Source organism: Pollicipes pollicipes, unplaced genomic scaffold (assembly GCF_011947565.3).
Source record: "Pollicipes pollicipes isolate AB1234 unplaced genomic scaffold, Ppol_2.1 Scaffold_6138;HRSCAF=7277_pilon_pilon_pilon, whole genome shotgun sequence".
NCBI lineage: Eukaryota > Metazoa > Arthropoda > Thecostraca > Pollicipedomorpha > Pollicipedidae > Pollicipes > Pollicipes pollicipes.
The window spans coordinates 31,567,030-31,591,232 of record NW_023596818.1 but is presented as its reverse complement, the minus strand read 5'-3'; the positions used below and the strand labels follow the sequence as shown (position 1 = coordinate 31,591,232).

The 24,203-nt window shown below is 60.5% G+C and overlaps 1 protein-coding gene across 1 annotated transcript; it reads left to right on the top strand.

Moving 5' to 3' along the window:
• Positions 1-1,357: 1,357 nt before the first annotated feature.
• On the top strand, positions 1,358-23,551 carry LOC119105578 (uncharacterized). The gene is made up of 21 exons (XM_037229039.1): positions 1,358-2,238; positions 2,597-2,700; positions 3,412-3,763; positions 3,999-4,148; positions 4,694-4,784; positions 5,422-5,591; positions 6,229-6,366; positions 7,139-7,291; positions 7,520-7,627; positions 10,340-10,393; positions 12,326-12,649; positions 13,527-13,673; positions 16,305-16,363; positions 16,412-16,438; positions 16,883-17,203; positions 17,688-17,845; positions 18,489-18,623; positions 19,642-19,844; positions 20,550-20,690; positions 21,517-22,306; positions 22,609-23,551. The coding sequence occupies exons 2-20, from the start codon at positions 2,615-2,617 to the stop codon at positions 21,649-21,651; spliced, it is 2,952 nt and encodes a 983-aa protein (XP_037084934.1). The 5' UTR covers positions 1,358-2,238; positions 2,597-2,614; the 3' UTR covers positions 21,652-22,306; positions 22,609-23,551.
• Positions 23,552-24,203: the final 652 nt, after the last annotated feature.

Here is a 24,203-nt window from a genome sequence, read left to right as displayed (position 1 = left end):
TGACATGTGTAACGGCCAGTAAACGCTAGATTCATGTTTGATCACTAGATAGAAAGCTGAATAGCCTATGGTGCATTATGAATGTCCTGTGGTCAAGTTCATGTCTGAGGCGTATCACCGCTGGTACACACCAAGCTACACCGCACCCAGACACTTCACACGTTCCAACCCAATTAAAGCGCTACCATGAACCTCAACGCCAGACCTTCCCCACGTCATGGGCTGCCGTTCCCTGCCGGTCTCTCTCTCTCTCTCTCTCTCTCTCTCTCTCTCTCTCTCTCGCTCTCTCTCTCTCTCTCTCTCTCTCTCTCTCTCTCTCTCTCTCTCTCTCTCTCTCTCTCTCTCTCTCTCTCTCTCTCTCTCTCTCTCTCTCTCTCGCTCTCTCTCTCTCTCGCTCTCTCGTCTATCGCATCTCGCTCTCTTCGCTCTCTCGCTCTCTCGCTCTCTCGCGCTCTTCGCTCTCGCTCTCGCTCTCGACTCTACGATCTCGCTCTTCGCTCTCGCTCTCTCTTTTTCCTTTTCTTTTTGTTTCTCTCTCTCTTTCTCTCCCTCTTTCTCTCTCTTGACCTCTCTTTCTTGCTCTCTCTTGCTCTCTTTCTTGCCCTTGGTTTTGCTCTCTTTTGCTCTCTCACTGTCTCGCTCTGGCGGCCGGGGTGCCCTCCTTCCCTTCCAGCCGGTGCCACCCGCGCCATTCCTCTCGGGCCTGCTGTTATCATGGCTGGCTCAGCCGGCGGCTGACATCTGACCGCGCGCTTCGGCTGACCGCCGCCTCTGGCGCCGTTGCAGGACGCGTCACCGTCCGCCTGGCGGAGAAGCCGTACGTCGACCGCAGCCACAAACCGACGCCGCACAAGTTGGTGCCGCGACCAACCGTGTCGCGTCCCAAGCCGCAGCTGTCGCCCCTGCCGGCCGCGGCGGGTGCCGCCTCTCCCCCAGCGCTGGCTACCGGCGCGTCTCCTCCGCTGGCGGCGGGACACGTCTGCTGCCTCCGCCACAGGCGCGTCTCCTGTACTGGCAGCTTCGGCGTCTCCTGTGTTGGCGACTCCCTCGGCTCGCGCAGCGGCGAGCTCTGCATCGCCGGTGCGGGCGGCTTCGGCGTCCCCGGCGCCCTCCGTGGTGGCACCGGCCTCCTCCCCGCTGCTGACGCCGCCCGCCTCGCCCGCTCTTTCCTCGCCGGCTCCAGCCCCGGCCTTCCCGCCGAGCTCTCTCCCCGCCGAGCGGGCGCGGTCGGCCGTCCCGCCGCCGCCGCCGCCGCGGGTCGACTCGATCGAGGAGTCTGACCGGCCGGCCGTGTCGCCGCGGCTTGTGCGCGGCGGCTCGCCGCAGGTGCGCCGCGCTGTCGACGAGGCCATGCTGCGGCTGGACCTGGAGCCGACGCCCGCCTCCAGCTCCGCCTCGCTCGAGTCGCTGGACCGCGTGCCGTCGCGGGACATGGACGCCGCCGGCCGGCTGCCGGTGTCGCCCAGTGAGCGGGTCCAGTTCATTCAGGAGGAGATCATCGTCATGGAGACCCGCAGCGGCCCGGCATCGCCCGTGGCCGTCCCCGGGCCGGCCGACGACCTGGCCGTCGGCGCTCCGCGGCCGGACGAGGCGCCGGCCGGCTCATCCCGGCTGCCAGACGGCGTGACTAGTTCGCCGCAGCGAGACGGGCAGCCGGCTGGTGCCCCACGGCCGGAGCAGCCTCCGGCTGTTCCGCCACCGCTGGCGGAGCCCCTGGATGCAGCTTCGCGGTTGGGCGGGTACCTGGCCTCTCGCACGAGGCGGGGAGAAGTCTCGGATGGTCACGCAGAATGGGACGAGGCGCTGACCGGCTCTCCACGCCTGGTCAGAGCGCCGACGTCACCCACACGGGTCGGCGAGCCTGTCGGTGCTTCTTCACCGCCGCGGCCAAACAAAACGCTTCATGGCTCACCGCGGCCGGATGAGTCCCTGGCGGCCTCTCCGCGGCTGGACGAGTCCCTGGCGGCCTCCCCGCGGCCGGACTGAGTCCCTGGCGGCCTCCTCGCGGCTGGACGAGGCCCCGGACAGTCTCCCCTCGGCTGGACGAGTCCCTGGTGGCCTCCCCGCGGCTGGACGAGGCCCTGGCGGCCTCCCCGCGGCTGGACGAGGCCCTGGTCTGTACGCCTGACATGCGGGGGTCTCGCGGCGAGCGGCCCGGCTCGCCCGATCTGCCTGAGAAGCTGGAGGACTGCCCCTTACGACGATACGGTGCTCAGTGCCCAGACCGATCACATCCAGGCGAGTGGCGAGCCGTGTCGGCGGGTGGGTTTAACGAGAGGGGGGGGGGGGGGGGTGCGCAAACTTCTCCCTCCGGGCTCTAGGTTCTCTTCAAAACCCGGACTAAAAGATGTGGCAGAAAACGCGACAGTTACAACCGTAAGGCAACTTGCTGCTGTCAGGCTGTACTGTTTCCTGTGTCTGCTCCGTCCCCATCGCCGAGCCCCCCTGCATGGGCCGTCTAAGGACTCCTATTGCCATGAAAGGTCACTCATCGTCAACCCACAAATGGCCGTTTTTGCTGTCCTTCGGCGGTATTATTCCCCTGGGAGCGCTTGTGGTCTTCGCCTCATTACAGCCGTCTGTCCCCTGCTCGCAGTTCGGCTCGTCGCCAGTGATGCTGGAGGCCGCCTGGGACGGCAGCTTCGACGACGAGCCCGAGTCGATGACACCCGAGGAGGCCGACCAGCTGCTCAGCTTACGGTACGCGCACTCGGCCGTCTCGGGTCGGTTCAGTTGGGTCCAGCTCAGCTCGGCCCAGCCCAGCTCGGTCCAGCCCCGCTCGGCCCAGCCCCGCTCGGCCCAGCCCCGCTCGGCCCGGGCCCGGCTTAGCTCGGCCCAACCCAGCTCGGCCCAGCTCAGCAGGCTCAGCCCAAGCCCAGCCCAGCCCAGCCCAGCCCAGCCCAGCCCAGCCCAGCCCAGCCCAGCCCAGCCCAGCCCAGCTCGGCTCAGGCCGCCGCCGCTTCCGTCGCTCTGGCCGGCTCGCGTTGCCCGGGCGAATGCCGCGCACAGTGTGATGTGCGCAGCATCCGCCCGTCGCCCGGAGTATTCTGTTTGTATCGGTACGGGCGTGCAGCGTCCGTACGTGTGCTTTGTGCTGCTTGTGAGCTCTGGACTGAGACCGGCTAGTGGGGAGGGGGGGGGGGGGACGCGCCTGCGCAGCACGTTCGCCTGGGGCCACATGGCGGGGGGGGGGGCGGAGGAGCACATCCCAGCACGTCAGCATCCAGTCGGCTTATAGCCGCGGCGAGCCGCGGAGTTGTTTTGTTGCTTGCCATAACCGATCCGAACGGCCCGTTCGGACGTTGGGTCTGGCGGTGATGTCCATGTGTTCGGTGTTCGCGTTATTGCCTGTGTTTTGTGCGCCAATTAAGCCGCAGTTGGTGATACATTTTTTTACGGGTGCTCCTGCAGATCAAAGCTGTTATTAGAGGAAGAGGGCCGCAGCTCGCAGCCGGCCGAGACTGGTTACCAGTCCGGTCCGACGACGCAGAACGGGCTGGAAGACGCCGGCGCCGAGCACCAGCCGCCGGAGAAGACGCCGGCGCAGGGCCAATCAGCAGTCGAAGCCGCTCCTTCGACCGACCAATCGGAGGCGGAGGCTTTGGCTGCCGTTCAATCGCAGGCAACGGTGCCGCCGTCCGACCAATCAGCGGCGAGCGCCGATGTGACCCCGCAAGTCCGGCACGAGCTTCTAGTCACCGATGAGCTGACTCTAGATGTGATATATGACGACAACGCACCCCGTGTCACCTATTTCGAAGAGGTGAGCGGGAGGCACGAGGCAACGCGATGAAATTGTTAGCTCCCCATTGGTGGAGGTGTAAGCGTTCTGTTCTTGGGCGGAGGGGAAAGTGCTGGGGGTTAAAAATGGCTTGTCTGCCTGTTTCAAGCGGTTTGGTGAATTAACGTGTGCTTCCGTGACCATTTAAGCTGTTGACTGATCAGTGTGGCCTGACGTCGCCGCCTCCCCATCCCTCGCTCCCTCCCCTCCCCATCAGGTGGCGGTGGAGGACGGCGTGCACTTCCTGGAGGACGGCCACCACTGGGAGGATGGGCCGCCGCTGCCCGACGACGACGACGACGAGGATGACGTCGGCGACGCCTGGAAGCGGCCGTCCCGCCTCCGCTTCAGCGGCGCACCCGTCAAGGTAGGGCGCCGGCTGCCCAGGTCACGTGACGTCGTACGGTGCCGGCGCGAGCTGCGTGCTGCGGTCACGTGACGTTCCGTGACGTGACGTGACTGGTGTGAGCGTGTGTTGCTGTCGCCGGGCCGTGAGGTGGCGTTTGTCGTGCTCCATCAGTGGGTGTTCGCGGGCGTGAGTGTTCGGGCGCCGGCCGAGGCTATTGGCCGGTGGTGTGGTCACATACTACGAGGGGCTTAAGCGCAGCCGTGTTATTCGCTCAGGAAGAGGGCGTTAATCTCTACCCGTTGTCGATTAATTCCATCGGTGCTCGTGGTAATGCGTAAAACGTACCAAGAAACTCGGATTATGTTCGTGTGCACCCGCTTCCAGTTCGCTGGTGAGTGCTGTCGCTGAGGCCGTGTTTCGTCGTGGTTGTAAGTGCGTCCCGTTGTGCTACGGTCCGGTTCTGGCGGCTTCTGTCCCCGTGCGTTCGCCTGGAGTGTGCAGAGCCTGCCTCTGTCGGCGTCTGTCGCTGGGTGTGTGAGCGGCCGCCGTCTGTGTGCGCCCAGATCTACAGCACGTACACGCCGGACGAGTACGACCGCAAGAACGAAGACGTCGACCCGGTGGCCGCCTCGGCGGAGTACGAGCTGGAGAGACGTGAGTGCGGGGCCGCAGTGGCGACAGCCGCGCGCCGCCGCTCGCAGCTCTGGCCGAGCAGGGCCGCACCAGCTGGTTGCGATGGCCTGGTGGCCTTCGGGTTGAGACGCGGTTGGTAGCATCCGCCTGTTGGTGTTGGTGTGTTTCTGGTCCGGTGCGCAATTTGCACTGCGAGTGTGGCTCGGGTGAAGCGGAGTGAGTTGTCCAATGCCTGGCTGAACTCTCACTTGCTCGTTCTAACGCATCCAGACCAGTGGACGCTTCCTGCCGACCAGCTGCGTTTGTCCCTTGACCAGCTGAGGTCTGCTGACAGGCTCGGCCTTTTGGCATTGCCCCCTGACCAGTTCAGATTATTGACATCTCCTGTCGGACTGAAATGCCGCTGTCGCCTGCCACGAGACGGTTGCGTCGGTCTGTGCCCTGCAGCACGCCGACCTTCTCTGATGCCTGACCCTTGACCTCGCGCTGGCGCCTGCCGACGCCGCCTGACCTTGACACCTGACCTCTGATGTGACGTGTGACCGCGCGCTGTCCCTCGACGTCCCCTAACCCTAACCCTGACCCCTGACCCCTGACCTCCCTTTGCTTCCTCGGACTCTGACCTCTGCTGACCTCGTGACCCCGCCGCTGCCCGCAGGCGTGGAGAAGATGAACGTCTCAGAGGTGGAGTTCGACAAGGGCGCCGAGGGTCTGGGTCTCAGCATCATCGGCATGGGCGTGGGCGCCGACGCCGGCCTGGAGAAGCTGGGCATCTTCGTCAAGACCATCACGGAGGGCGGCGCCGCGCACCGAGACGGCAGGATCGAGGTGCGATGCTGGCACGGGGCGGTGTGTGGTGGCTCACGGAGGGGGCTCATCCTTAGCACCCGCGTCCACAAACGGCCAGTCCGCCGCAGCCATGTGCGCAATACGTTGCCTGTTTGAAACGACCTGTTATGAACGTGTGACTGACAGCCATCAGAAGGGTGAAAAGTATGGTCACAGGCTGTCTGCCCGTAATCCGCATCACACTCGTGATGGAGACGCTTCAATGCGAGGATGCGCCTCTGTGTATGGACTTGTCGGGGAAGCCATTGGCCATGGTGGTGTGTCGTTCAGTGTACATCACAGCCAGTGCCCACGGCTGGTGACCGGTGGACTGTTGACCGCCGGAGAGCGTCAGGTGCTGGAGCTGCGGCGCAGTTGGTGACCGGGGGACTGTTGACCGCCGGAGGGCGTCAGGTGCTGGAGCTGCGGCGCAGTTGGTGACCGGTGGACTGTTGACCGCCGGAGAGCGTCAGGTGCTGGAGCTGCGGCGCAGTTGGTGACCGGGGGACTGTTGACCGCCCGAGAGCGTCAGGTGCTGGAGCTGCGGCGCAGTTGGTGACCGGTGGACTGTTGACCGCCGGAGAGCGTCAGGTGCTGGAGCTGCGGCGCGTGGCTGTGACCCGTGACCCGGCCCCAGGTTAACGACCAGATCATCGAGGTGGACGGCAAGTCGCTGGTGGGCGTGACGCAGGCGTACGCCGCCTTGGTACTGCGCAATGCTTGCGGACACGTGCGCTTCTTGATCGGCCGCGAGGTGGACCCCGAGAACAGCGAGGTCAGTGGGGGGGGGGGGGTCAGGGAGGTCAGTGGGGAGATCAGGGAGGTCAGCAGCGGCGGTGTGGAGGCTCGGAGTGATGGTGGGGGTAAACCCAGCTCGCGGTTTGTTTTGATTGGGGGGGGGGGGGGATTGATCAGGTACTGTCCTCGGCTGGACACGGAAGAGGTGCTGAAAGACGGGCCGCGGGGTGAATGGGTGGGGAGTGAACTTAGGGGTAAGAGGTTGTGGGTGCGACATTAAATGTCTTTGGCTGGTCAGCACGGTGTTAAGCTGGATGGAGTGAATTATTCTTTACGGATGGCGGTCGGTAATGGATTGACCAAGTGAGGGGGATTAGCCACCTTGTAATCAGGCGTTTTGAACTTGGAGGCACAGATCTTGGTGAACGCAGTGAAACAGCCAATGACAATGCATGCCCATCGTCTTGACCAACGGAACAACATGACAATGCTGGTGTTCACGATGGTGATCCAGAGCTGGTTGTGCTGGCGTGCTGATGTGGCACTCTGGTGAAGAGCCAGTGATGTTTCCAGCAGCTGATGCTGTGTCCAGGGGTACTGTGCTGAACTGGTGCTGAGCTGAGCTGTTGCTGAGCTAAGGCTGCTGAGCTGCCGCTGAGCTGGGATCTGGTGTCTGTCTGATGCCCAGTTGAGGTGCTGAGCTCTGTGCACGCGGCTGTGCTAGTCCCGGTCAGTCGCTGGTGCTGGTGCTGGTGCTGGTGCTGGTGCTGGTGCTGAGCCGCACGCCTCGTCGGGCCCTGTGCCGCCAGGTGGCGCAGCTGATCCGGCAGTCGCTGCAAGCGGACCGCGAGCGTGAGGAGCGCCAGCGCGCCCTGCAGCGCGACTACGAGCAGCAGAAGCAGATGCTCGAGCAGCTGAAGGCCGGCCAGGTGCCGCCTGCCCGCGACCCGCCCACCTACCAGGTCAGATCTCACTGGTGGGGTGAGTCGGGTCAGGAGTCGCCCACATACCGTATCAGGGGAACCAGTCCCTACGCCCAATTAGTTGTCGTGCTGCATGATAAAGACCCTCATCTAGCAGGTCAGATGAAGGTCCCTCTCGCGCCATCCGCGCGCAGGGCTTGTTGTGTTCAACCCCTCCCCCTCCCCGTCGTGCCGGCCCGACTGACGGTCGTCGCCACCCGTCCGCAGGAGGCGACCTCACGGGACACGGCGCCGAGCGCGGCCAGCTCGGGCGGCTCGGAGGCCAGCGAGGCGACGGCGCCGGCGGACCCTGACCTCGAGCACCGCCTCAAGGAGGTGCGTGACGCGGCGCGCTGCGGCAGTCGGCGCGGTCTCGTGCTGGTGCCGGGCCTGGCCGGGCCGGGCCGCGGGGCCGCCGGCCGGTCTGCTCGGTCCGCACCCCCCGCTGTATGACGTCACGGTGACGTCGCGGACGTCCTTGTGAGCGCCGGCCGGTGTCTGGGCGCGTTGGCCCGTGATGTCGCCGTCGGCACGCGGTGGCACTGGTCTGCACCAGGCCGCGTTTGGCCCGTTGTGCCGGTTTTGTCAGTGGTCTGCCAGCGTCGTCCCGAATCACGGGGCACCGTAATTATGGTATGGCGTGCCATGTTCAGATTTTTCGGCGAAAGGTACTTTTTGTAGCTGAAAATGTAGAAGTTTATTTCCGTGTTCAGGTACTGTAGTCGAGGTCTTTCCAAAGAGGTTGTCCAGAAGGACTGATCCTAAAGCCACCCCTTCATAATTTTCGGTGAAATTGTTCAAGATGTCACTGGCATCGGTGTATGGTATTCTACACCACTTAATTACATTCCAAATCCGTTGCTGTTCGTGGTCGGTGTGTTTGGTTTCGACATGTTCGTAACGATCCGCGTCTGTGCTTGATCAGCGTGTAACGTGCTGGATGTGGAGTCCCTCTGCTCCGGTTGTCCTATGACGTGCTGGATGTCGAGTCGGGACCCTCTGCTTCGGTTGTCCTGTGACGTACTGGACGTGGAGTCGAGTCCCTCTGCTCCGGTTGTCCTGTGACGTGCTGGATGTGGAGTCGAGTCCCTCTGCTCCGGGTGTCCTGTGACGTGCTGGATGTGGAGTCGAGTCCCACTGCTCCGGTTGTCCTATGACATGCTGGATGTCGAGTCGGGACCCTCTGCTTCGGTTGTCCTGTGACGTACTGGACGTGGAGTCGAGTCCCTCTGCTCCGGTTGTCCTGTGACGTGCTGGATGTGGAGTCGAGTCCCACTGCTCCGGTTGTCCTATGACATGCTGGATGTCGAGTCGGGACCCTCTGCTTCGGTTGTCCTGTGACGTACTGGACGTGGAGTCGAGTCTCTCTGCTCCGGTTGTCCTGTGACGTGCTGGATGTGGAGTCGAGTCCCACTGCTCCGGTTGTCCTATGACGTGCTGGATGTCGAGTCGGGACCCTCTGTTGTCCTGTGACGTACGGACGTGGAGTCGAGTCCCTCTGCTCCGGTTGTCCTATGACGTGCTGGATGTGGAGTCGAGTCCCACTGCTCCGGTTGTCCTGTGGCGTGCTGGATGTGGAGTCGAGTCCCTCTGCTCCGGGTGTCCTGTGACGTGCTAGATGTCGAGTCGGGACCCTCTGCTTTGGTTGTCCTGTGACATGCTGGATGTCGAGTCGAGTCCCTCTGTTCCGGTTGCCCTGTGACGTGCTGGATGTGGAGTCAAGTCCCTCTGCTCCGGTTGTTCTATGACGTGCTGGATGTGGAGTCGAGTCCCACTGCTTCGGTTGTCTTGTGACGTGCTAAATGTGGAGTCGAGTCCCTCTGCTCCGGTTGTCCTGTGACGTGCTGGATGTGGAGTCGAGTCCCTCTGCTCCGGTTGTCCTGTGACGTGCTGGATGTCGAGTCGGGACCCTCTGCTTCGGTTGTCCTGTGACGTACTGGACGTGGAGTCGAGTCCCTCTGCTCCGGTTGTCCTGTGACGTGCTGGATGTGGAGTCGAGTCCCACTGCTCCGGTTGTCCTGTGACGCGCTGGATGTGGAGTCGAGTCCCTCAGATCGGTTGTTCTATGACGTGCTGGATGTGGAGTCGAGTCCCACTGCTCCGGTTGTCTTGTGACGTGCTAGATGTGGAGTCGAGTCCCTCTGCTCCGGTTGTCCTGTGACGTGCTGGATGTGGAGTCGAGTCCCACTGCTCCGGTTGTCCTATGACGTGCTGGATGTGTAGTCGAGTCCCACTGCTTCGGTTGTCTTGTGACGTGCTAGATGTGGAGTCGAGTCCCTCTGCTCCGGTTGTCCTATGACGTGCGGGATGTGGAGTCGAGTCCCACTGCTTCGGTTGTCCTGTGACGTGCTGGATGTGAAGTCTAGTCCCACTGCTCTGGTTGTCTTGTGACGTGCTAGATGTGGAGTCGAGTCCCTCTGCTCCGGTTGTCCTGTGACGTGCTGGACGTGGAGTCGAGTCCCACTGCTTCGGTTGTCTTGTGACGTGCTGGATGTGGAGTCGAGTCCCACTGCTTCGGTTGTCCTGTGACGTGCTAGATGTGGAGTCGAGTCCCACTGCTTCGGTTGTCCTGTGGCGTGCTGGATGTGGAGTCGAGTCCCACTGCTTCGGTTGTCTTGTGACGTGCCGAGTGCCTCGGCCGTCAGATGGGCGTCATGCTATGTTCGGCTTTGGGGGCGCTGTGTTCTGTCTTGCTGTGCTGTGTGCGACTCGTCTGACTCGCCGTGCCGTGCCGTGCCGTGCTGTGCTGTGCCGTGCCGCGCCGCGCCGCGCCGCGCCGCACCGCACCGCACCGCACCGCGCCGTGCGTGCCATGCCCATGCCATGCCATGCCGCGCCGCGCCGCGCCGCGCCGCGCCGCGCCGTGCCGTGCCGTGCCGTGCCGTGCCGCGCCGTGCCGCGCCACGCCACGCCGCGCCGCGCGTGCCGCGCCGTGCCGCGCCGTGCCGCGCCGTGCCGTGCTGTGCCGTGTGTGTGTGTGTGGCGCTGCGTCTCTCCGTCTGTGGCGGCTGGGCGCCGGTCGCGCTGCCACGCTGCGCTGTGTTGCAGGCGCTCGACGAGCACCTGCGGTTTCAGGCGCAGATAGCCAGGCTGAACGTGCGGGTAAGAGGAGCCCGCGGTTAGGCGCCCACGCAAACGCCTGTCGCTGACTAACCTCTCGACTAACACACGCTTAGCGTTGACAAACATCTGGCTGTGGAAGCGGCGCGTAGCAGCCGTCCTCGGGAAATGAACGCTTGTGTTTTGTACTAGCTGCACCGGTCGGCTAACAGGTGTGATTAACAGCCTGCCGCTGGTGATGTGAACTAACCCGGGCTTCGGAGTAGTCCTGAGAAAACCGTCTGGTCTATCGCGGCTGGCAATCGCCCTGACGTGCGCAACGACGCTCACTGAACGCGCCTGCACCTGCGGTCGATCCTGCTCCGACACGCGTCCGCGGCTTCTTGACAGCCGGACGCGTTTAGAGGTGTGGGGCACCAACGCTCGCATATAATTTGGTCCGTCTGCAGTGTTCGGGCCGCGGACACGCTTGGCGCAGTCTGATGAGTCCATCGGACAGTGACGGTCGATCCGGGGGCTGATCAGCGGGAGCGGTCGTGCCGAAAAGGCTCTTGCTAACGGTTTTCCCCTCGGTTTTTTCCCTTTGGCGCTACGAGCTTGGATGACTGGGATGACGTGCAGAGACAACTAACGTACCTGCACACGAGCGTTTAAGCTCACTGCGGTGTCCGTACTGAGCCAACATGCACGCGGTCACTGGAAGCACCGCGTGTGTGTGGTTAATAACGTCTAAGGAAATCTGTACGCCGAGTCTATTTGTACCCCGTTGACTCCGGAGCTCGAAGTCAAATCGCTCCTCCTTGCATCAAGTAAGCCACTAACACCCCACGTTGAAGCCGCACAAGTCATGCCATTTGCGGATTTTCAGCACTCGGGCTGCTTTTTGCTGTGGGTGCGACTTATTCTAGTATTAGTTATTTTTCCTGGTCTGCCGATGCATCCCTGATTACAGCATGTGGTACCGTTTTTCCTCAAAACCGTCGAGTGTTTTGCACGTGGTGCGCGCTTGAAAGGACCGCCGAGCAGTGACGGCGGCGGAAGCGGTGCCTGCCTGATGGCACTGCGCGTAGATATCACTAACGATCACTAAAAGGTCTGAGCTTCGTGCACATTAACGCTTTGCAACATTCGCAGCAAGCCATGCTAACAAACGCACTGGCGTATGCATCAAGGTGGGCGGACGGTTGAAAATGATTGCCGCTGTGAAACCTTTTGCCCCTTTTGACGTACCTGTGGGCTGGACGCCTTTGCGTTTTGTTACGGAAATAGTCGTATCGCCAATAATGTTCTTCTTCAAATTGGCCTCAGGGTACCAAAGCCTTGTTCACAAGCATCATCACCGAATGCGCCTTGAGACTGGTGGCGTCGCAGTCGAAGGCACCAGCGGGCAGGAGGACCCATGGAGTCCAGTATCGCCAGGGGCGGTCTCCAGGGCTCCGACCGCTCGCAGTCTGATATGCCTTTGTACCTGAGACCCCACCATTCCCCACTCGCCGTGATCCACTCGTGATCCGCCGACGCCTACGTTGTCCAGCTCAGCTCAGCCCAGCCCAGCCCAGCCCAGCCCAGCCCAGCCCAGCCCAGCCCAGCCCAGCCCAGCCCAGCCCAGCCCAGCCCAGCCCAGCCCAGCCCAGCCCAGCCCAGCCCAGCCCAGCTCAGCCTTCCCCGTCCGCCGAACCTTTCCTGTCTGCCGAGTTCTCCCCGTCCACCGAGTCTTCCCCTCCGCCTAGTCCCCATCTGCCGAGTCGTCTCCATCCGCTGAGTCGTCCCCGTCCGCCGAGCCCACCCGGTCGTCCCGAGTCCTCCCCGTCCGCCGAATCCTCCTCGTCCACCGGGGCCTGCTCTTCCTCCCCGTCCTCCTCGTCCGCCCCGTCCGCTTAACCCACTCCGTCGTCCTAGTCGTCGCCGGGGTCGTTGTGCGTCAGTCAGTCGCGGCCGGTAGTGCGTGCGGTGACAGTCGGGCTTGGGCCGCAGATCAGCGAGCTGGAGTCGTCGCTGGCCGGGTCCGAGGACGACCGGATGCAGCTGGCGGACGCGCTCAGCCAGCTGCAGCGCTACGAGCGCACGCTGGAGTCGACACGCGCCGAGTCGAGCGGCTTCCAGACGCAGCTGGCCGCCCAGCGCCGCCAGCTGGAGCAGCTGGACCGCAAGTACCAGAAGGCCAAGAGGCTGATCCGCGAGTTCCAGCGGCGCGAGGCGGGCCTGCTCTCGCTCGAGGAGTACCACGCCGGCCGCGAGCGCGAGTACGACCGCGCCGTGCGCGCGCTCCAGGAGCGGCTGCAGCTGCTGGAGCGGCAGCTGGCCGAGACGCAGCGGGGCGCGGGACTGGCGGTGCAGCTGCCGGCGCCGCTGGCGCGCTGGGGGCCGCCGGCGCGGCGCGCCTCGCCGCCGCCGCGCTCCCGGCCCGACCGGCTCGACACGTCCGAGCTGTCCGACACGGAGAGTTCGGCAGACGGGCCGCCGCAGCACCGGGTCAGTCACGGCGCCGCGCCGCCGGTGCCGGTGCTGCCCGCTCGCGGCCAGGCGCGCTCTATCCCTCCCGCGTGGCGTCTGCCTGTCTCGATGTGTGTTGTTCTACGCCTTGACTGCCGCGGTCCGCCGCTGTGTTTACCGGTCGTAGCCCCATAGCGCGTGATCGTGTGGAAATACTCTGCTCTGGCTTAAACTGTGGACTCAAGTCGCGTTCACTGGTGCCTTGCTTGCTTAATGCGAGCAGCTGCTGTATGTATTTGACAGCGTCCAGGATTGCCAAGTATCACTTACCCAGTACCCCTACGGATCAAGCTTCTGCAGCTGTGTGCCTCTGATGCCCTGCCCTGTACCTGCAGCCGTTCTCTGACGCACATCCCCCCGCTTGCCTGACATTCTGCCCTGTGTCTATGGATATATCTTGTTCTGCTCTTAGTTTGTCGCAGTCTGATGCTCTGCTCTCCGCGTGCTGCTGTCTCGTCTCTGCCCTTCATCCGCTGCTGGCTTCTCTTCTGCCCAGTGGGGACGCTATGGGCACGCTTCCCCTCCGTCTGCCGCTGTCTGACGCTCTGTCGTGTCATCTCCCCGACCTACGGGTTTCCCGCTGCCTTCTAACCCCATTCCTTGACTCCTGACCCCTGACCCCTGCCCCTGCTCGTGTCCCTGTCCGTGCCCCTTCCCTGACCCCTCGCCGGCTGTGCTCCAGGTGAAGGAGGAGCTGGACCGGGCCGTGCCACCACACGAGCTGCTCGACAACTCCGCGCACCGCTCGCGTGCCGAGCTGGCCAGCCGCGGTGGCCTCTCGCAGCGGCAACCGCCCAACCTGCGCCGCGGCACCGGCGCCGGCAGCCTGGTGAGGCAGGTGTTCGTGTAGCTTCCGCCCTCTACCAGTGACGTCACGCGCGCCGTGTGGAGTCCCGCCATAACCGCGCCGCGCCGGCCCCGGGCCCGCAGCGGCCGCCAGTCCGACCGGCGCAGTGGCGCCGGCGGCGTTTTTGTACCGTGGTTTATTTTGTCGTCTTTCGTAGCGGTAGTGTAGCGCAGTGTGAAGCAGCTTGCCTGGTCTTCAGCTACCTCAGACGCACTCTCGGCAGCCTATCCGCTGTGACGAGGCGCGCTGCGCACGCCCTGCCCCGCCCCCTGCGTTGGCGGCCGCCGGCCCGCCGCGCGCGGCGCACACTCATCTCTGTTCATGCATGGTTGTTGAGATGGACTAATACACAGCTAGCTGGCGCGTGTGGCGTGTTGGCACGGGACGAGGCGCGAGCAGAACTGCATGGCTGAGTGGCGCCGCTGCCGGTGGCAGCATGTCCAGCCGGCGGCCGAGCGCTCACTGTCTGTCTGTCTGGCGCCGAGGTGTGCAGACTACAGTCAGACTGCAGTGCGGGCGCTCGCTGTCTGACTGGCGCCGAGGTGTGCAGACTACAGTCAGACTGCAGTGCGGGCGCTCGCTGTCTGACTGGCGCCGAGGTGTGCAGACTACAGTCAGACTGCAGTGCGAGCGCTCGCTGTCTGTCTGGCGCCGAGGTGAGCAGACTACAGTCAAACTGCAGCGCGAGCCCTCGCTGTCTGTCTGGCGCCGAGGTGAGCAGACTACAGTCAGACTGCAGCGCGAGCGCTCGCTGTCTGTCTGGCGCCGAGGTGAGCAGACTACAGTCAAACTGCAGCTAAGGTCAGGGCCACACGGAGGCCGCCGTCTACTGACCGTCTGCCGCCGCAGGCAAAATGTCAGTTGTGCGGCCAGCGTGGTGTGTGGTCGAGTAAAAAGGGGAGATCGAACACTGGCACCGAACGTTGGCGCGGCCGGCGCCCTTGTGGTCAATTGGATGGGGGAGGTCGAACACTGGCACCGGACACTGGCGCGGCCGGCACCCTTGTGGTTGAGTGGATGGGGGAAGTTCGAACACTGGCACCCAACACCGACGCGGTCGGCGCCCGTGTGGTCGAGCGGAGGAGGGGGCCAAACACGCGCTGGATGATTGTTTCTGGGTCGAAGCCATGCTGCAGCTTTCCGGACTGGAGGTCTTGCTTTCCCGCTCCGTTACATCATTCGTCAGCGGTTGACCAATGTTGACCCGTTGTTCGTACCCCGCGTACGCTATTGTGTGGGACCTTCTCATGGTGATCCACGATTGAACGCGAGGCTGAAAGTGCAATGAAATTAATAAAAAGGTAAAAAGAGCAGCTTACACGCCCGCACACGAGACAGGGAAACATCGCGGTAGTGCAAACGCGTGAAAAATTACAGCACTGCTGTTTGCTCCTGCCTCGCACGACCATTTTCCGCAAGCAGTGCTCCAGTGCATTCCCAAAACAGGGGAGCCCTTTCATAAAGTAAAATGACGGAGGGGGATGTTGAGGAAAATAGCTAAAGATACCCAAAACAGAAAAACAGAGTTTTTCTCGGATTTAGCCCATTTTTAGCTCAAGAATGGGGAAGGCAGCCGGAGTTCCCACATACTGAATACCATGCTACGCCTCTGGCTCGGGATCTGCATTGAGCGCCCAGCAATGCGGAGCGTGAGGTGTGAAGCCAAGTCGCCTCTGGTCGTGAGGTGTGAAGCCAAGTCGCCTCTGGTCGCGCTCCGTCCGCCAGTGGGATGCGTTCCACCGCTGTCGGCCTGCTGCTGCACCCCTCGAGCCGGCAGATTCCTGCAGCACTGCTGGGAAGTCGAGTGAGACGAAAAATTATGATTGAATCCGTCGTTGTACCATTTAACCAACAAATGCTTCAAGCAGTTGGGGGCTCCGTGGCACTGTGGGACGTGCTGGTACGTTGAGATGTGTAGCTGCAGATAATTATAATTACCAGATATTTCGAAAGTACATGAAGGGCATGGGGTTGGCGTGGTGCCAAAATTAATCCTAGTCAAGACGACAGAATAGACGAAACTATTTAACTCCGACGAGCAAACGTGCCAACAAAGCGAAATGTGTGGACACGTGCAAGAAACCGATAAACTATGCGATTCTATGCGCGACAACGAAGTAGCCGGCCGCAGCAAGCCGGGCTTTGTACCCAGACTGACATTCTGTTGCTCGCCATGACGATGTCCGGGAGGTGTCCGTTTATGGCCTCAGATTTTAGAGTACGTCAATTTCCCCATTTTTCTGGATTGCGCGCCAGTTTTCCGTGGGCGGCACCCACCCAGCCCTGCATTCTCGCGGATTGCATGGATTATCCCATCCACAAGGATCGGGTTATTCTTTCATCGCGATGAGCAGGTGAAAGATAATGGGGTATTGACGACGCAAGCTCGATATTTGATGGTACTAAAGATAAACTGACCAGATCGACTTCAAGACCGGCTTCCGATCTGAGGTGAACGCCGGGGAGGGAGGTCACTGACCACTGACCTGATGCGCATGACCCCTGGCCTAAGGCGGGTGACTGAAAGGAAAGGCCAGCCCGTCGCTGACCTCCGCTGCGTGGGGAGGGGGGTCCGCGAGACCTGTGACCGGGACCGGCTCCGCTGGGCCGCAGGACCTCAGCTGCGACGAGACCGGCGACTCGGAGTCTGCCGCGGACGGCCCGGCGGCCGGGCCGGCCCGCGCCGCCGGACGGCAGCCGCCGCCGCCGCCGCCGCCCAGAGACGTCAGTCTCCCCACGGCCGCCACGTGAGTACCTCGCGGTCTCCACCAGAGGGCGTAGGAGCCGCACAATGTGTGCCGCCGGCGCGACGGGCGGAGCGTTGTCCAGTGATAGCAAGTGTCTGATGCACCAGGAAGCAGTCGCGACGCCAGAAAACAGTCATGCTGTGGGCGGAATCAGGCTTCATGTGAAGTCTCTCTATCACGACATGACACTAACTTACCAGTTTTGATGTAAAGGCAGGAGTAGGAGGGCCCAACATTGGGTATCATGCCTGGTCAGTGGGCAAGGCAGGAATTGTAAGACACCACACTTTTTGTCGCGTTCAGTATGAGTTGCCGAGAATGTAGTTCGTGATCATGATACAGCAACTTGAGGAACACAGTGAACACAGCATGCAGTTCTGACCGTGCAGACATGCTTTTTCAGATCTTTATTTATAGATCTCTATCTATGCGACACATTTTCAGATCTTTGTCGTCCTCGCAGCCAAGAGCGTCCCGGCAACAGACTTACGAATCTGCAGCAGCGCCACCACGTGCAGGATTGGCGAACTACGATATGCCAGAGCCGCTACCAGGTAGCAGGCCAGAGATTCCTTACCGGGAGCCGCCACCCCCGCAACGCAGTCCAAGAACGCAGAATCCGGCGCAGGCTGTCCCGAGGTCATCCAGCCACCGTCAGGTCACTACGAAATTAACGGGTCAGGTGCAGACGAGCCCAAGGTCCTCCGGTCAATACGCACGCCATTCTCCGCTCACGGAGCAGCTGCGAAGCCTTCTGGTGGACGCGTGAGTATACTTTTCCGGCAGTTTCTGTCGGCTGGTCTGGTGATATTTTTTATTTCTAGTGTGTTTGATATCCTTTCTTGTAAGTGCGCCTTTTCGGGAATTTATAGTGACTATTCCCTTGAGTTCTGACCGAGTTTCGACGTTTTATCGCAAACATGGCAGAGTCCAATCATTGTGGTGGGAGGCCTAGCACAAACCATTAGTAATTGTTATGCTGAAACCACTTGACTCTGACGTCCACATCTGACTGGTTTTCAGCGGTGGCGATGCTGCGCTGATCAGAAGGCAGCGCTGGTAACACCAGTGGGTGTTATATGGATGAGGTGGACACGACGGACGTTCGCGGGCGCGATAACTATACGACGCTTTACTGAACTGAGGATGATTCCAGGCTCACAATACAGCTACCGTGCGGTGTCCGCAGGGGTGCCGATGGTACCCAGGTGAGTCCTCTGCGCGCGTTAACACTCCGGCACGCCCGCAGCGACGAAGACCGTGAGACGGACGCCTGGCCGACCGGTGACCAGGAGGCGGACCCGCCGAGCGCGGACGGCTCTCAGGACGAGCAGCTACACGCCGGCTGCTGTCCGCACGGCTGGCACGAGACCTCCAGCCGCGCCGCCGGCCGGGCCCCGTCCGCAGGTGAGAGGGGGGGGGGGGGGGTCCGTGGCAGCCGCAGCATGGCCTTCTGATGGAAGCGACGCCCGCCGTTGACAATGTCGGGACGCGTGGCTTCCGAAGAGGCTGGCTCGGGCCCCTCCGTCTTTCTCTTAAGCACTGATTGAATGCCGTGTACTGGTGGGCAACACGATAATGAATAGAGACTTTGTGATCATGGGAAAAAGGATAGAGCATGTTCCGTTTTTTTGTACCATTGTTTTATACTTGGGCAAGTACGCAAACCTGCAAGTTGAGCACGCAAGACGCCAGCATTGAATTTGTGTGCGCATATATAGCTCTCGGCGCTCATTAGCTGGTCGCCGCCACATTCCGCGCCATCCTGGCAAGCGGAGATGGTCGCGGGGAACCGCACTCTTTTTGGCGCGATCTATGAGAGCGCTTGAGGGGATGGCACCCACCTCAGATCCGGTGAAGGCTTCGATTCGACGACCATCTGAGGGGTTTATTTTAGATCCGGTGATGCCGTTACTACAGTGATCCAGTCCAGCCCGGGTGTCGCCCTGTCCGACCCACCCCATTTCAGCCCTGCCCTCTCCCTCCTGTCGAGCATCGGGCGGCGATGCGTGTTCATCCACTGACGCCGCTCGGTGCTCCGCTTCGGCAGCGGGTGCAGCGGCGGCCCGGCACCCCCATCTGGCGTCGGTCGAGGGGAGACCCACCGGACCGTGCGACCCGTCCACCCAGGTCACCACCGGCCAGAGGCGCCAGGAGGGTGGACGCGCCGCGCGCCGCCTTGCTGGTTAGTTATGACCTTTGTTTTGAGGTCACGCTAATGTCAATGTGTCAAACCTATTGCGGTCTCCCGGGCTTCGTTCAAGTGTGACGCGAAAGGCTCCGGTCGATCATTCTTTGTTCAAACGCGATGCTCTTGATAGTTCATCCCTTTCGATTGCCTCATGCTCGCCGTTTGCCGTCACATGTCACTGCCAACAAGTGCTCGCCTCGGCGCAGATGTGATCCTGTCGCAGCGGGGCCAGGCTGTGGGTAGTCATCTTAAATGTCATTACGATTGGAAAGGAATGCAGTTTGACAAAACATTTGTATTGATATTTTATGGATTACGGCAGAAACTTAATTTTCAAGCGGTAACTTATCAATTCTGACGAGTATGATTAACAGCAAGGCTGAGACTTAAGATCACGATTATACAACAAACAGTTCATGGTATGAAAATGGCCAAAAACAGAACAAACGCTTCACCTTGATGGTCTCTTCAGTATGATCAGCGATAGTAAGCGTTTGATAGTATTCAGTAAGCGTTTGGTTTGCAAACACTACGCCATCATTGAGGTTTTGCGTGCAAAAGCTCGCCGCAGCCATATTTCACCCCGCTCTCAAACGAATGTGTCTAAGAGGGAGCAACTGCCTTGTGGTGCGGTTTATGAGATCAGTTGATGGGATAGGGCTCATTTAAGATAATTTATAATCTGTATTATTATATGATAGTGTTTCGGAGAAATTACCCACCAGACATTCCGAAAACATCCGAAAAGTTTCTGGCAAAAATATATGACAGATTAATCAGAAAAGCCATGCGGCACTTTTAAACCTACTAAGCCGGAAAGCGGTGTTTTTGGTGTGCCAAACTCCTCGAAACAATAAAGGCCAGTTGAGCTATTACGTTTAAAAGTACTCGTTTTACTTCTGACTTACAACACGGCCGAACTACCATGCTCGATGGTAAGGTGTCGAAGATATAGGAAAACCTCGACCTCATAGTGATTTGTGGAGCCCATGCACTCTTCGCTCTCCGGCAGGTGACCCCGGCTTGCGGGCGATGCCGTCTGACCCCTTTGCACGGGGACCGGCACACTGGGACTTCCCGGCCCAGACTGGCGCGCAGTCTGACTTCCCCGCCGCAGGGGGTGCGCAGTCAGACTTCCCCAGTCCGTGCTCGGAGGGCCGGCGTCCTTCACCGACCTCGCAGGCCGTCGCGCCGTACTGCTGGTCCCAGGATCAGGTCAGTGCCGCGATTAGTGACGAGTGGACGAGCCGACGGTGTAGTTGAGCTCATGTTCACACTCACATTGAGCTCACATTCAGAGCGCCGGATTCTGGGACTGGTGATATTATCTGCAATTCAGAACTATTTTGCGTCATTTGATGTAGTTCTTTCGGAGTTTCATATGATTTTGATTTGTCCTGCATAACTTCAGGACAAATCCTTTGGCTTCCCGGGAGATGTATGATTTCAAATGTTTGTGTTTTTGCTGTTTTATACAATCGACATGTATGCTCAGTAGCTGGAGCCTCAAGCTGGACACTGGAGCGCCGTGGGCTGAGAGTTCCTTTATGAAAATTCCAACCATCATTATATCAAGAGGTATTGGTTAACGATATTCTCAAGGAATTATTGGCTATGTTGACGAAGCACGATGTCGCCTGCATTCAGATTTTGCTATACTGACGAAGTAGCAATATAGCCAGTGCTTCCTAGATAGCGTCGTTGGAAGTGTCTCCTGGTGTAGTGGAGGGTGAGTATCGTCAGCATGATGACCTGAATCGTGCTGAAAAAGCCTGCAGCTTAAGGCCTTTATTTTGATATCGCTGGAGGACAGCAGCCATCTGGCTTCTGACCACGGCCTCGGCCGACGCGTGCGTTCGGCCGTGTTCCCGTGCGTCGGTCGAGGGGGTGCGGCGCTGAGACGGTGGTGCGCCGCGGCAGGTGGGCCAGTGGCTGCAGTCGCTGGGGCTGGAGCACCTCGTGCCCGCCTTCTTGGAGCAGAACGTGACGGGCGCCCTGCTGACCACGCTCGACTCGAGGCAGCTTCGACACCTGGGCGTCGACGGCGACGACAAGATCAAGGTGGGGCCGCCGGTGCGGCCGCCGGCGCTGTCACAGAGTGCGCGCGTTCGGGCTGAATGGTGGCGTATTATCGCACACTCGGTTGGGCTGATCGGTGATGTACTACCACACACTCGTTTTGGGCTGAATGGTGGTGTATTATTACACATTCGTTTGGGCTGAGTGGTGGTGCATTACCACACACTCGTTTGGGCTGAATGGTGGTCTATTATCACACACTCGTTTAGGCTGACTGGGGGTGTATTACCACACGCTCGTTTGGGCTCAATGGTGGTGCATTACCACACACTCGTTTGAGCTGACTGGTGGTGTAAGACCACACACTCGTTTGGCGGGATTCGCGTTTTCGGCAGCACAGGTGTGGACCTTGCCGCTATTGCTGGGCCTATAGATATTCGTTTTTTTGTGGTTTCGTGTTCCTTGCAAAGCGTGTATATGATTTTTAGGGGAGGCGATTGCAGGTTTACAGTGCCTTGGCTGTGTAACTCTCTCTCTCTCTCTCTCCTCTCTCTCTCTCTCTCTCTCTCTCTCTCTCTCTCTCTCTCTCTCTCTCTCTCTCTCTCTCTCTCTCTCTCTCTCTCTCTCTCTCTCCTCTCTCTCTCTCTCTCTCTCTCTCTCTCTCTCTCTCTCTCTCTCTCTCTCTCTCTCTCTCTCTCTCTCTCTCTCTCTCTCTCTCTCTCTCTCTCTCTCTCTCTCTCTCTCTCTCTCTCTCTCTCTCTCTCTCTCTCGCATTCCTCACTGTACCGCGCTGCAGCAAATCGGCGGATATCACGAGGTACGAGGTAACCTTTGATCCTTGTGAACCCACCATTTGCCTGTTGCGCAGGTGAAACGGAAAATAAAGGAGCTGAAGCTTCAGCTGGAGCGAGACAGAAAGCAAATGGAGCGGGAGAAGAAGGAGCGGGAAAGGCTGCTGAGGAAGGCCGAGAAGCTTGCCGAGAGGGCAGTGAGAAGGAAATAATGACTTCACCGCCCGAGGACATGATGACGGACATGACATATGATGGTGTGATGGCTTGTAAGGGAACACTGTGACGTCATCATCTGTGGAGACATTTCGAGGGCAGATTTCCCTGTGACTAGATACTGTACGCGTGTAATGAGGTACGGAGGACTCATCACGAGTAGCTGGCTAGGGTATACCACCTGACGAGAGGTCGGCCGGGACCGTGGCAGTGCTGGGTCGCGTGACCCGGCAAAGGTCGGCCAGTTGCCCCTGTGCTCCGTAGCGATCCCTGTCGGCCATTCGTGTCGGATCAGGCAGCTTTCAGTTGTGACCCGACCGCGTGGGAGCCACCTGCACATGCCGTGGTCTACAGCGTCGTGGCCCGGTCGGAGTCAGTCCGCTGTCGACTGCTCAGGTCGCGGCCCGGCCAGAGTCGGTCGGCCCTCCTCGGCTGCTCAGGTCGCGGTCCGGCCGGAGTCGGTCCGCTATCGACTGCTCAGGTCGCGGCCCGGCCGGAGTCGGTCGGCTATCGACTGCTCAGGTCGCGGTCCGGCCGGAGTCGGTCGGCTCCCTCGGCTGATCAGGTCGCGGCCCGGCCGGAGTCGGTCGGCTCCCTCGGCTGATCAGGTCGCGGCCCGGCCGGAGTCGGTCGGCTCCCTCGGCTGATCAGGTCACGGTCCGGCCGGAGTCGGTCGGCTCCCTCGGCTAATCAGGTCGCGGCCCGGCCGGAGTCGGTCGGCTTCCCTCGGCTGATCAGGTCGCGGTCCGGCCGGAGTCGGTCGGCTTCCTCGGCTGATCAGGTCACGGTCCGGCCGGAGTCGGTCGGCTTCCTCGGCTAATCAGGTCGCGGTCCGGCCGGAGTCGGTCGGCTCCCTCGGCTGATCAGGTCGCGGCCCGGTCGGAGTCGGTCGGCTTCCTCGGCTGATCAGGTCGCGGTCCGGCCGGAGTCGGTCGGCTCCCTCGGCTGATCAGGTCGCGGCCCGGCCGGAAGTCGGTCGGCTCCCTCGGCTGCCCAGGACCATCGCCCCAGACTGGGCACTGTTCTTCCAGCGACGCTCGCTATCCATGGTCTCGAGAAAGGCCATGATAAGCAGTCTAGCGCTCCATACCACTACCCACCACAACCCTCCAACCCGCTGGTGTCGCAATTGTCCGCAACGAACTGCATGTAAGCCTGGGGTGTCGCGTCTTTTCCTCAAATCCTCATGTAAGCGTTTTGTTTGCCACACGTTTTGTATCGTTCCGTTACTTTTGTACCACTACGCTTAGTAGTTAGTGCGCCCTTGGTACGACCAGCGTTGCTTTTGCAGACATATGGTGAGACATGACTGTACATGATGGCTCGTTATCCCAACATGTGTTAAATATTGAACTTAATAAAGACCAGGTGAGGCTATGACTCGCTCTCCCAGGATCGGTATTGTGACACGGGTTCTAAAAACGGGATGGATGGAATTAAGCGCGGTTCCAATCATGTTGTTACAGTCGGTTCAAAAACAAGCACAATATGATGTAGGTGTGAGAAAGCAAACGTGGAAGAGGCGAAAGCATGTGCCTAGCCGGCCTTGGAAAACGCACGTGACATGCAAGCTTCAAAGATATTCAAAAACACACTCCACCCTGCATTGCGCTGTCGCAGACAAAGCCATGGCGGAAAGGCCCTACCGCAAACGGGGAAGCAATCAGTGTCCTAGCATCACTCCGACGACCACCACAAGCCCCGAAATCTAGAACAAGTTACTAGGCATTCTTCAGTGAAGGCAGACGTTTGGGAATCGATTATTTCTTTCCAACAGGCTTCAAATTAACCGGGCGTGGCAGGCCCCGAAACAGCCGAAGGGGGAGGGGAGGGGGCACGGATGTCCTGACACCAGCCCAGCCCGCAGGTCATCTGGAGACGCCCTCTGACCCGAAGGTGCGGGATAGGGGGGGGGGGGGCACGCCATGGATGTCCTGACGCCAGCCCAGCCTGCAGGTCGTCTGGCGGCTCCCCCTACCCGAAGGTGCAGGAGAGGAGGGGGGGGGGGGGGCACGCCATGGATGTCCTGACGCCAGCGCAGCCTGGAGGTCACCTGGTGACGCCTCTGACCCGAAGGTCACAGCACTCAGCAGGGGTGCGTTCTTAACGAGCACGAGCGGTCACCTCGACGCTAGCGGAGCGGTCCCCGGACGCATCTCGAGCTATTCTCTCGTGTGGGGGTGGCGACACCCCGAATGCATGTCGGAAAAGGCTCTGTTCGTTCCACTACAGTAACGTGCTACAACAGCGACGGAAAAGGCTCTGTCCGCCCCGTTACAGTAAGGTGCTACAACAGCAACGCAATCGCCACTTATTGCACATGTGCACGTCATACAAAGCCGCCGTCGAGAGGTAAAATCCCATATGTTCATTTGTGGCCATCTTGTGCTTTTTCAACAACCATTTGCTGCTTTTGGTGTTCATTTTCAGCCACTTTACCTTTTTTGTCATTTGATCCGCCCACTCATGCTGAATTCGGTTATTTAAACAATCAGGTGAAATTTTCACAAACTTTTAGCCCTTCCTTTTAGCAAAAAGGTCTTGAACA

What these genes read in the sequence shown, in the direction of transcription:
- LOC119105578 (XM_037229039.1), top strand. Translation starts at nt 2,615, where the DNA reads ATGCTGGAGGCCGCCTGGGACGGCAGCTTCGACGACGAGCCCGAGTCG. An exon ending in ACTGCTGGTCCCAGGATCAG is followed by an intron (nt 19,845 to 20,549) that starts GTCAGTGCCGCG and finishes GCGCCGCGGCAG; the next exon opens with GTGGGCCAGTGGCTGCAGTC. An exon ending in ACGGCGACGACAAGATCAAG is followed by an intron (nt 20,691 to 21,516) that starts GTGGGGCCGCCG and finishes CCTGTTGCGCAG; the next exon opens with GTGAAACGGAAAATAAAGGA.